The sequence below is a fragment of the Leucoraja erinacea genome, chromosome 30 (assembly GCF_028641065.1).
Source record: "Leucoraja erinacea ecotype New England chromosome 30, Leri_hhj_1, whole genome shotgun sequence".
Taxonomy (NCBI): domain Eukaryota; kingdom Metazoa; phylum Chordata; class Chondrichthyes; order Rajiformes; family Rajidae; genus Leucoraja; species Leucoraja erinaceus.
The window spans coordinates 24,939,294-24,952,154 of record NC_073406.1 but is presented as its reverse complement, the minus strand read 5'-3'; the positions used below and the strand labels follow the sequence as shown (position 1 = coordinate 24,952,154).

The 12,861-nt window shown below is 44.8% G+C and overlaps 1 protein-coding gene across 1 annotated transcript in view; it reads left to right on the top strand.

Annotated features, from left to right (window-relative positions):
• The window catches only part of mmel1 (membrane metallo-endopeptidase-like 1), a 121,047-nt gene that overhangs the window by 39,289 nt on the left and 68,897 nt on the right, over positions 1–12,861 (top strand). Inside the window, exons 6-7 of the mRNA XM_055659689.1 lie at positions 4,956–5,051; positions 10,560–10,678. Of these exons, the coding sequence (XP_055515664.1) occupies positions 4,956–5,051; positions 10,560–10,678 (215 nt within the window). The remainder of the gene's footprint in view (positions 1–4,955; positions 5,052–10,559; positions 10,679–12,861) is intronic.

Sequence of the window (12,861 nt, the reverse complement as noted above, 5' to 3'; positions counted from 1 at the left end):
CTTTACTCCCAATACTAGAGGCCACAGTTTTAAGGTGAGAGGTAGAAACTTTATAGGAAACTAGACCAAGTGCAGACTCCAAATTATTTGAAGAAAAAATAATTTGAAAACTATTTAAATCATTCCGACATGTTTTTGAATGCCTCTGTTGTTCAGGAGCACAAAGGTAAGCTGCCAATAGGCTATGGTAATGTTCCTGGAGGTGGCCTCAGGTCCCTGGCTGAGGCCCAGTCTCTGTGTGATATGTGGGCAGCCACGCCAGCCAAACCATGAGGGCAGTTGGACCAATATATGCAAATCATACCTCTTTCCCACCAAGAGCTTCCAGCAACTTAACTCACAAATACTAGAGGTCACCTAGCCATCATTAGTCATGAAGATAGACACAAAATGCTGCAGTGGCTCAGCGGGTCAGGCAGCATCCCTGGGGAAAATGAATAGGTGATGTTTCAGGTCGAGACCTTTCCTCAGACACTACTCATGATGCAGTTGCTTGTATATTGAGGTGACCAAATACGGAGTACGTCAGCACTCTCTTGAACCACGTCCACTCCTTTGGCTAACAGGCCTGCCATTTTTTAATGAAAAATATACACAAAATGCTGGAGTAACTCAGCATTTCAGGCAGCATCTCTGGAGAAATAGAATAGGTGAAGTTTCGGGTCGAGACCCTTCTTCAGACCGAGAGTCCTGGGAGAGGGAAACGAGAGATATGGAAAAGATACATAGAGAATGAAAGACATGCAAAAGGACAAATCAAATCCAGCAACGAAAATCAAGGAAAGGTGGAACCCACAATGGTCCATTGTTAGCTGTGGAGAAGGTGATAACGAGCGATGCAAACAGTGAAACTCAGCAGAACGACAGTGAAACTAGTGTGATGACTAGAGTGGGGGAGGAACGGAGAGAGAGAGAATGCAAGGATTACATGAAGTTAGAGAAATCAATACTCATACTGCTGGGTTGTAAGCTGCCCAAGTAAAATATATAGTGCTGTTCCTCCAAGTTCCATTGTCTTACTAACCTTTGTGAGGAGCAACACTGTTACAGTGAAGTTCACCTTAAGATCATAAAACAGCATCTTTGGCAAAGCTTGCTGCAGTTTTGCAATTCAACATCGAGGCCAACAATTTGAAATAATCAGCATTTCTAGTTTTGAATTTGTGGTGTTTACACAAAAGAAGTGAGTCCGTCATTTCAATCTACACTTCCTCTAACCTGATATTTTGCTTCTTGTCCAATTACTGCTCTGTCTCACTTTTGTAATGTACGGTTTAAAAAGCTTTTCAGCTCAAATTGAGTTGTCTACTAACTGGCTACTTGTCAAGCCAGCAGACTCGCTCAGAAAAACAGTTGAACCCCTGTCTCACTGTGCGAGCTGACCCACGAGGTACTCTGATTTTAAAACAAATTTAACTCATGGTAATCACATACAATTAACGTAGCGGAAATGTCGGAACTCGTGGACGCAACTTAGCGACTCGTGGCGCTAATGGCAGGCAACCGTGAAACTTGTTAACTCTTGAAAAAATTCAAACGTTTAAAGTTTTCCACGAGTAAAATGTACTGCTAAAGTTAAAAATTGAAACATTTAAACTCTTTGTCAGAACGTAATTGCCCGTGAGTTTACCTTAGTGTCTCGTGAGTCTACCATGGGCACTCTTTAACTCAGCGGGCAGGCAGCATCTCTGGAGAGAAGGAATGGGTGACGGGATGACGTTTCTATTGAACCTCGCAATGAAAAGACAATGGATTTCATATATTGGAGTTGCCCTTGTACTTCAGCGTACTTGCTCAAAAGTTTCCGGCCGAACTGAACTCTAAATATGGTTTGTATATCAAACATGCATGTTACAAGCACTAACCAACCATTGACAGGTGAAAGATACATGCAGCTCCTGGAAAGCGAGCGTTAATTAGTTCCGTGTTAGAGTGAAGTTCTTACCGATAGTAATAATTTTATTCGGAATAGTTTAAATCTACCGAGTAGCATTTTTGTTTACACCCACCGCCTCCATACTAATACACGTGTATCCACATGTTGTTTTCTCCATATACCGTCGGTTGTATCGTTATTTAGGTGTTTTGTCCACCCTGAGTCTGAACGGCGCTGTAATACAGAGCAAGTCTTTATTTCTATTTCCCTTTGTGAGAATGTTTTTTTCCCTAATCATCTTCAGTAAATAGACATGCGGGCGGCTCTGATAATGTTCACGTTGCCTAATCGCTTTCCAAATATTGGAACGTGAAATTATATTTTATCTACCGTGCAAAGCTTCATTTCAGATCTTCACAATGCCAACCGCATTCAAGCCTTGCGCTGCTTGGACGCGGGCGGTTCACTGCAGAAAATGACTATTTGTTTCCCAGATAAGGACGAGATGCAGAATAAGTTCGGATACACAGTTGGATATTGCTTAAAGTTGTATATGTGTGTTGGTGGAGCGAGATCTGGGTGCCCCGAAACTGCACTGGTTTGTTCCGCGACAAGCTGATTGTACCACCTTCGCCGTTTGTAACACCTTTTCCCACGGACACCTTTCAGAACAAGCTCAGAAACGGCTTCTCTTTTGTCCGTTTTCAGGTGAGCCAACAGTGTGGAGAGGTAGGGTTACGCGACTTTTGTCTGTAATGGATATTTGTCACCGAATCAGCCGAATTCCTGGAGACCAAACACCACTTATATAGCTCATAGAAACATAGAAAATAGGTGCAGGAGTAGGCCATTCAGCCCTTCGATGCACCGCGATTCAATATGATCATGGCTGATCATCCAAACTCAGTATCCCGTACCTGCCCTCTCTCCATACCCCCTGATCCCTTTAGCCACAAGGGCCACATCTAACTCCCTCTTAAATATAGCCAATAAACAAACCTCAACTACCTTCTGTCGCAGAGAATTCCACATATTCACCACTCTCTGTGTGAAAAATGTTGTTCTCATCTCGGTCCTAAAAGACTTCCCTCTTATCCTTAAACTGTGACCCCTTGTTCTGGACTTCCCCAACATCGGGAATAATCTTCCTGCATCTAGCCTGTCCAACCCCTTAAGAATTTTGTAAGTTTCTATAAGATCTTCTAAGATCTCAATCTTCTAAATTCTAGCGAGTACAAGCCCGTTCTACCTGCTTAGCTTAACAATGAACCCTCCCACCCCCATCCCCACCAACCCTCGGAGAGAACAGCGACGGTTCTTTGTTCTTGTTCCGAATTGTGTAAGAGTTGAAGAAAAGTGCCTTTTTCCACGCGAGACTCAAGCGGTGACCTGATCTCTCTGGGAAAAGGAGAAGTTCAAAATGCAATAGATGTGGCCGCGCTGAATTCTACCTTTAATAAGTCTCATAATCAGGCAACCATGAACTAGAGACAGGCAAAATGCTGGAGTGACAATGGGTCAGGCAGCATCTCTGAGGAATAGGTAATATTTCGGGTCAAGACCATGCTTCAGACAGGTCTCGACACAAAACGTCACCTTTACTCCAGAGATGCTGCCTGACCTGCTGAGTTTCTCCAGCTGTTTGTACACTTGTTCAGACTTTCGGTTATTGATCTGCAAAGTTTCTGTGGCCTTGAGCCGCATGGTGCCAGGACCACCAGACTTTAGGATACAGTTGCTGTAATGAGTTTAGTTTAGTTTGGAGATATAGTGCAGAAATAGCCCCGTGCCTGCCTTCTCCTTCTTTTCAATCTTTCCTCATATGACAGTCCCGCCATCCCAGGGATCAATCTCGTGAACCTACGCTGCACTGCCTCAATCACAAGGATGTCCTTCCTCAAATTAGGAGACTAAAACTGTACACAATACTCCAGATGTGGTCTTACCAGAGCCCTATACAACTGCAGAAGAATCTCTCTACTCCTATACTAAAATCCTCGTTATGAAGGCCAACATTCCATTAGCTTTCTGGAATATTAGCCTTCATAACAAGAGGATTTCAGTACAGATTATTTGTAGTTTTATTATTATTTAAATTAGTTTTTTTCTATTCATGTTATATTATTTGAGTGTTCTTCCATTAGTGATGTGAATCCTTGAAAAATGCTCCTATCCTGTTCCTACATTGTACCGTCTTTGGCTTTAATCTCTCCTCCCTTTCACCGTATCACAGAGCTTGCCTTTTATTCTATCATCCACTCCAGCCAGCCATCAACGCTCCTCTCTGTATCTTCAATCTTGTTCATTTCTACCTTTGCAGTTTGGTTGATCTGAAATGTAGTCTGATACGATACAATACGATACAATAGAACTTTATTTATCTCAGGAGGGAAATATTTCTGCCAACAGTCATAAAACACAACATACACAAAACACAAAATACATAAAGTATGAAATTAAAGTCTCAAGTGGAAAGGGTTGGGGGATGTGCAAAGATTGGGGAGATGGGGTGGGGGGGGGGGGGGGGAGTCAGTCTCAGTCCACCCCATGACAGAAAGGGGAGGAGTTGTAAAGTTTGATAGACACAGGGACGAAGGATTTACTGTGGCATTCTGTACTGCATCTTGGTGGAAGCAGCCTGATGCTGAAGGTCCTCCTCAGGTTGACCAGTGCGTCATGGAGAGGGTGAGCTATATTGTCCAGGATGCTCCTTTCACAGATAATGCTCAACTTTAGACTTTAGAGATACAGCGCAGAAACAGGCCCTTTGTCCACTGAGTCGGCGCTGACCAGCGATCACCCCGTACACGAGCACTATCCTACACATCAGGGACAGTTTATAATTTTTACCGAAGCCAATGAATGTACAAACCTGTGCCTCTTTGGAGTGTGGGAGGAAGCCAGACCACCTGAAGAAAACCCATGTGGTCACTGGGAGAAGGTCCATGCGTCCGTACAAAACTCCGTACAGACAGCACCCGAGGTTAGGATCCAACCAGGTGTCTGGCACTGTGAGGCAGCAACTCTACCGCTGTGCTGCCCAACTGTTGTGAAGTAATTTCCTCATTTTATGTTGCAGCTTTAATTGCCGAGCGAGACTCTGAACCTCTGTTAACTCTGTTGGACTCCGTTGGAGGATGGCCAGTTGCTGAACCTGACTGGGACGTTGTGGAGGGTATGAAGATCACTCCTGATTCAGAGGAGACTCAGAATTGCAATGCCGAGTGATTGTGTACCATTGTGTAATTGCAGTACGGTAATTTACAATAGTAATTCTGATAGTCAGCAATTTCAGCAATGCCCTATAGTACTAGATGCATAGCTTTTACATAGAAACATAGAAACATAGAAATTAGGTGCAGGAGTAGGCCATTCGGCCCTTTGAGCCTGCACCGCCATTCAATATGATCATGGCTGATCATCCAACTCAGTATCCTGTACTGCCTTCTCTCCATACCCTCTGATCCCCTTAGCCACAAGGGCCACATCTAACTCCCTCTTAAATATAGCCAATGAACTGGCCTCGACTACCCTCTGTGGCAGAGAGTTCCAGAGATTCACCACTCTCTGTGTGAAAAAAGTTCTTCTCATCTCAGTTTTAAAGGATTTCCCCCTTATCCTTAAGCTGTGACCCCTTGTCCTGGACTTCCCCAACAACGGGAGCAATCTTCCTGCATGTAGCCTGTCCAACCCCTTAAGAATTTTGTAAGTTTCTATAAGATACCCTCTCAATCTCCTAAATTCTAGAGAGTATAAACCAAGTCTATCCAGTCTTTCTTCATAAGACAGTCCTGACATCCCAGGAATCAGTCTGGTGAACCTTCTCTGCATTCCCTCTATGGCAATAATGTCCTTCCTCAGATTTGGAGACCAAAACTGTACGCAATCCTCCAGGTGTGGTCTCACCAAGACCCTGTACAACTGCAGTAGAACCTCCCTGCTCCTATACTCAAATCCTTTTGCTATGAAAGCTAACATACCATTCGCTTTCTTCACTGCCTGCTGCACCTGCATTCCTACTTTCAATGACTGGTGTACCATGACACCCAGGTCTCGCTGCATCACCCCTTTTCCTAGTCGGCCACCATTTAGATAATAGTCTGCTTTCCTGTTTTTGCCACCAAAATGGATAACCTCACATTTATCCACATTATACTGCATCTGCCAAACATTTGCCAACACACCCAGCCTATCCAAGTCACCTTGCAGTCTCCTAGCATCCTCCTCACAGCTAACACTGCCCCCCAGCTTAGTGTCATCCGCAAACTTGGAGATATTGCCTTCAATTCCCTCATCCAGATCATTAATATATATTGTAAATAGCTGGGGTCCCAGCACTGAGCCTTGCGGTACCCCACTAGTCACTGCCTGCCATTGTGAAAAGGACCCGTTTACTCCCACTCTTTGCTTCCTGTTTGCCAGCCAGTTCTCTATCCACATCAATACTGAACCCCCAATGCCGTGTGCTTTAAGTTTGCATACTAATCTCTTATGAGAGGGGAAATATTTAAATCAGATGTGCGGGGCACATATTTTGCACCGAGGTGGCTGCCTGGAACACACCACTGAGGATTATAGTGAAGGCAGTTGTAATAGAGCAATTTAAGAGCCATTTGGACAGGTGCGTGAATATGCAGGGTATGAGTGGATATACATTATTTACAGGCAGATAAGAGTTGGTTTCGGCATTAGGTTCAGCACAGAGACTGTGGGCTGAAGGGCCTGTTCCTGGGCTGTACCGTTCTATGTGGTACAACCCTCGAATATCTTGGAAGAGAAAAGTGACAATTGTAGCATAAAAACCTTAAACTTGCAGCGCAATTCATGGTGATTCATTATTCCAGACATCCTGGTGAAAACATTGGGAACAAGCTCAGGCAGAATCTGCGGAAAAGGGAAACTTTTCAGGTTGAAGACCTTTCACCGGTTGTGTGTTTCCAGAAATTTATGTAGTTATTTATGCCTTCCAGGATCTTGCAATTCCCTTCTAAGCTTAGCAAGGACAGGCCAATCACCTTCAATTTCTCTTCCGATCATAACAACTTCATCCAAGTACCTTGGTGAATCTCGGCTGCACTGATGCCTAGATTAGTTGATCCTTTACAAACATAGAAAATAGGTGCAGGAGTAGGCCATTCAGCCCTTCGAGCCAGCACCACCATTCAATGTGATCATGGCTGATCATCCACAATCAGTACCCCGTTCCTGCCTTCTCCCCATATCCCTTGGTTCCGCTAGCCCTATGAGCTCCATCTAACTCTCTTTTGAGTGCATCCAGCAAATCGGCGTCCACTGCCTTTTGAGTCAGAGAATTCTGCAAATTCACAAATCTCTGGGTGAAAAGGTTTGTCCTCATCTCAGTTCTAAATGGCCTACCCCTTCTTCTTAAACTGTGCCCCCTGGTTCTGGACTTCCTCTACAACAGCAGAAGGACCTCTTTGCTCCTTTACTCAAATCCTCTTGTTTTGAGAGCCAACATGCCATTAGCTTTCTTCACTGCCTGCTGTATCGGCATGCTTACTTTCAGTGACTGATGTACAAGGACACCCAGGTCTCATTGCACTTCCCCTTTTCCTAATCTGATACCATTCAGATAATAATCTGCCTTCTTATTCTTGCCACCAAAATGGATATCCTCACATTTATCCACATAATACTGCATCTGACAGGCATCTGCCCACTCGCCCAACCTGTCCAAGTCACCCTGCATTCACATAACATCCTCTTCACAGTTCACACTGCCACCCAGCTTTGTGTCATCTGCAAATTTGCTAATGTTACTTTTAATTCCTTCATCTAAATCATTGAGATATTTATTATAAATAGCAGCACCGAGCTAGTCATTGCCTGCCATTCCGAAAGGGACCTGTTAATTCCTACTCTATGTTTCCTGACTGCCAACCAATTCTCTATCCATTTCAATACCCTACTCCCAATACCATGTGATCTAATGTTGCCCACTATTCTCCTGTGGGGGACCTTATCAAAGGCTTTCTGAAAGTCCAGATACACTACAACCACTGGCTCTCCCTTATCCATTTTACTTGTTACATCTTGGATATGGAGACCCGAACTACACTCAGTATACCAAATGCAGTCTTAGAAAACAATCTCAACATGACATTTTAATTTTTGTTCACCAACTCCTGTGAGTGACTTGGGCTTTAGCAGAATGAGAAGAGATCTCAATGGCTTGACTGATTGGATATTGTAAGAATGTTTTCTTGGTCGTGGAGACTAATACTATATGTAGAATAGGATAGAATCGTACAGCGTGGAAACAAGCCCTTCCACCCAACTTACCCATGCCGACCAACATGTCCCATCTACACTAGTCCCATCTGCCTGTGTTTGGCCAATATCCTTCTAAACCTGTGCTATCCATGTATCTATCCAAATGGTTTTTAAACATTATGATAGTACCTGCCTCAACTACTTCACCCAGCAGCTCATTCCATTAACCTACCACCCTCTGTGTAAAATAAAGTCACCACTCAGGTTCCTATTAAATCTTTCCCACCTCACCTTAAACCAATGTCCTCTAGTTCTCGATTCCTCCTCTCTGGGCAAGAGACACTGTGCAAGAGTCTAGTCGATCGATCTATTCCTCTCATGAACTTGTAAACCTCTATAAGATCACCCCTCATCTCTTGTGCTCCAAGGAATAGTCCTGGCCTGTCCTGGCCTGCTCAACCTTACCTGCTAAGCTCTGGAGTCCACTCCCTAAACATGAGGCATTTTCCCTCAGCTCCTTAAAAGGTTCACAAAGTTAATCTATTTGACCAAGTTTCCAGAGATCTGTTGCAATATCTTTTTACCCATCTAACAGTTGGATTTGGTTTGGTCATACTCTTGAAATGTTCCTTCAGCAATGATGAATGTGAAGGATCATCGATGCCACATGGATTGAACAGAGGAAGACATAAGGGACAATGAGGCTATTGCACTAGCATGGGCCCCAGTCTGGGGGAGATAGAAGAACAAATACATGAACAAATCAATAGATCCCTAGGGGGTTCAAATGGAAAATGGGGTTGAAAGGGAAAGCTACATCAGCTGTGGCAGAGGAGACTTAATGAATCAAATAGCCTAATTCTGCTCCTATGAGCTATGAATTAGTAATAATAGAACCTCAACTTTTAGGATTGAAGGAAACAAAATTCTTAAAATGCAACCAGGAGGTCATTTTTTGCCAGTATTTAGCAAGCCCAACGAGGAAATAGACTGTTCTCATCATTAAGACTGAGGCGAGGTGGCAATGGTACCGAATGAGAGAGTAGAGAAAGCTCAGGGGAGGTGCAACAAGTGATGAGGGGCCTATTCGAAGGACTATATTTTTTCATGACATGCAGTTGAGGTCTTGCCTGGAAGGGTGGATGAGACAGAAATGCTAATTGTGTTTAAAAATGCTTGAATGAATATCTGAGGTGCCATTACCTATTAGGACTGAAGACTGGAAAATGGAATTGGCCAGATTAGTGTTTTCAAATAACATGAGCACAACGGGCATTGGCTGCCGTCTACACTGTGCCATGAACATTTGTGATTCTATGTTTATTGTCTAACTGCCTGTGAAATCTTTGCTATAAAAAAGACCATTGTTTAAGAAGGTATGAACTTTATATGGTCATTATGCCTAGTTATATTCAAAGACCCCTCCCCCCCCCACCGTTGATCCTGTACTGTGTTAAAAGTCATCTGTGCTCAAATACTTTCTCTTCTTTGAAGGTACACAAAATTGCTGGAGAAACTCAGCGGGTGCAGCAGCATCTATGGAGCGAAGGAAATAGGCGACGTTTCGGGCCGAAACACTTCTTCAGACTGATGGGGGGTGGGGGGGGAGAAGGAAGGAAAAGGGGAGGAGGAGGAGCCCAAGGGCGGGCGGATAGGAGGGTGGGAGGAGACAGCTAGAGGGTTAAGGAAGGGGAGGAGACAGCAAGGGCTAGCAAAATTGGGAGAATTCAATGTTAATGCCATCCGGACGCAAGGTCCCCAGGCGGAATATGAGGTGCTGTTCCTCCAATTTCCACTGTTGCTCACTCTGGCAATGGAGGAGACCCAGGACAGAGGTCGGATTGGGAATGGGAGGGGGAGTTGAAGTGCTGAGCCACCTGGAGGTCAGGTTGGTTATTGCGGACTGAACGGAGGTGTTCGGCGGTTGGGCGATCTACGGTTGGGCGATCGTTTCGCCGAACACCTCCGCTCAGTCCGCAATAACCAACCTGACCTCCCGGTGGCTCAGCACTTCAACTCCCCCTCCCATTCCCAATCCGACCTCTCTGTCCTGGGTCTCCTCCATTGCCAGAGTGAGCAACAGCGGAAATTGGAGGAACAGCACCTCATATTCCGCCTGGGGACCTTGCGTCCGGATGGCATTAACATTGAATTCTCCCAATTTTGCTAGCCCTTGCTGTCTCCTCCCCTTCCTTAACCCTCTAGCTGTCTCCTCCCACCCTCCTATCCGCCCGCCCTCGGGCTCCTCCTCCTCCCCTTTTCCTTCCTTCTCCCCCCCCCACCCCCCATCAGTCTGAAGAAGGGTTTCGGCCCGAAACGTCGCCTATTTCCTTCGCTCCATAGATGCTGCTGCACCCGCTGAGTTTCTCCAGCAATTTTGTGTACCTTCGATCTTCCAGCATCTGCAGTTCCTTCTTGAACACTTTCTCTTCTTTACCTGTTTGTTCAGAGCCTGGTTGGAGTTTGGAAATCATCCTGCCACAGCTGAATGTCAACTACAATAAGAGGGTGGTAGTGGAAATGTTCGTTTGGATGGATGATAGGGACTCGAGTAGACACATCATTTATGTAAGTCATTCATTCATTTTCACCTTAATTCATTGGTTTGAATGTTTGGATATTATTTAACAGATTGTGCAAGGAGGCAGTTTCTCTTGGCATTCTGCAATGGCACGTGAGGAATTCTCACACCCACCTTGCTGCCTAAGTAGGAAGTTTTAGAGTGTGTAGTATAGTTTTTAAGAAGCTTTATTGCAATGGGATACAATTTTGCATTATTCTACTTTTATCTAACGTGACAGTACTTATTATAAAAGCAATGTTTAAAGCCAAAAATAAGCAACTTCCACATCATAACCTGGAATTTGCCCCGCCTGTTTCTTGGCATTGATATCATTCTAACACTGTGAATATGTCACGATAGGTTCAGTTGTGGAGCTTCATAGAACAATGTTCTTGGGATTTAAAAGACATTTGGACAGATACATAAATAGCAAAGGCATAGAGGAAGCAGATACTGAGTGCTGGAGTAGCTGTGGGTCAGGCAGCATCTCAGGGGATAAGTCTGGAGAAGCGTCCCGACCCGAAACTTCACGTATCATGTTCTCCAGAGATTCTGCCTCACCTGCTGTGTTACTCCAGCACTCTGGGTCTTCTTTTGCAAACCAGCATCTGCAACTCCTCATTTCTGCAAGGCTTAGAGGAATATGGGCACGCAGGTGGAACTGGCATAGATGGGGCATCTTGGTTGGCATGGACAAATTAGGCCGAAGGGTCTGGCTCTGTGCTGTGCCACTCTCTACATAATGCCAGGTTCAGCTTGGGGCTCCCTACTGATATGCTCTAAGTAACACGGCAAGTGCACATTGTGTAGCCATCTCTTGGCTACACAGTAAAATATAGTAAAATAATTCTAGTTATTCAAAGTCAGCCTTCCCAGCCCTTGGACATCACTGTAACAGTCTCATTATCAATAGAGTCAGTAGTGGAGAAGCTTGCTGATGATTGAACAGTCAACAATTCCACTTGCAAATTTTTAACAAATGACCCAGTGCGTGCTGGCCATGACCAGACCTTGGCAGTGGTCAAGCATGGGCTGATTAGTGGCAAGTGTCATTCACACCACTAGTGCCAGGCAATAACTACCTTCAATGTAGAGTCATCTTTTAACTACACTCCTAGACTTTCACTAACATTGCCCAACACCGAGTTCTTTCCTATCAACTTTGTGAAGATCCAAAATTTTATCCGGTCCAGCCACATAAATATTGTGGCTATTAGAGAAGGTCCGGGCACAATGTGGAGATGACCTACTCATGACACCCCAGAGCCTTTCCATTGCTTACAAATCCCAGGTCAAGAGTATGAAGGAATACTGTCCATTTATCTGGATGGCTACAGCTGCAATGACATTCGAGAAGCTTGGCTCCGTCCGAGACACAGCGGCCCATTTGATAGCCATCTCATCAGCCCCCACTCTAAACATTCATTATTCCCATCACCTGCTGGTAGTGGCTACAGAGGTGACCATTTAATAAATGGATTGGCATTGTTTACCTAGGCAAGATTGACACCATATCCCAAATCCTCAACTACGACCTTCCCGAGGGCAAGAGCAGTAAATCCAAAGGAAGACAAGCTCAAGTAGCATGCCTTCATGGGTATGAAATAGATTGCCTGCTCGTCATAGTCCTCAAGGGTAATTAGAGAGGGAAAACTAACATCGGCACTCATTAGTCAGTCCCATGTTGTAGAGTGGATAAATAATCAATAAAAACAATACTGTTCAAGGTTGAGGGAAGCAGTACTGTTCAATGAATGAATGCTGCAATCATGGCTGGAGTTGGAGGGTAGTCCAAAGGGCTGAGAGGTACCTGGGCAAGTTGGCAGAACAGTGCCCACAGGACTCATGGCCTTTCTGCCTCGCCCATCCCCCCTCCACTACTCCAACCCCATCGAGGCACAACCAGGTGGTCCAGGTTGGAAGCTACCAGGAGGATCTATGAGGAAACGTGTCCTAAAGTTTCTTCAGAGCCTTGTTGGAGGTTGTAAACTATCCCGCCACACGCAATATCCGTTACAGTAAGAGAGCAAAGCCGAGGAATGCCTTACTTCCAGGAAGAAGTGACGAAGGGAAATCCCACTGTTTATTCCGACTGCTGTAAAAACAAATGGTCTTCTCTCCTTTTGTGGGGGATATTCCACCACAAGTGTGTAATAAAATACCAAAGACCAGCAGGGGCAGCTTGCGA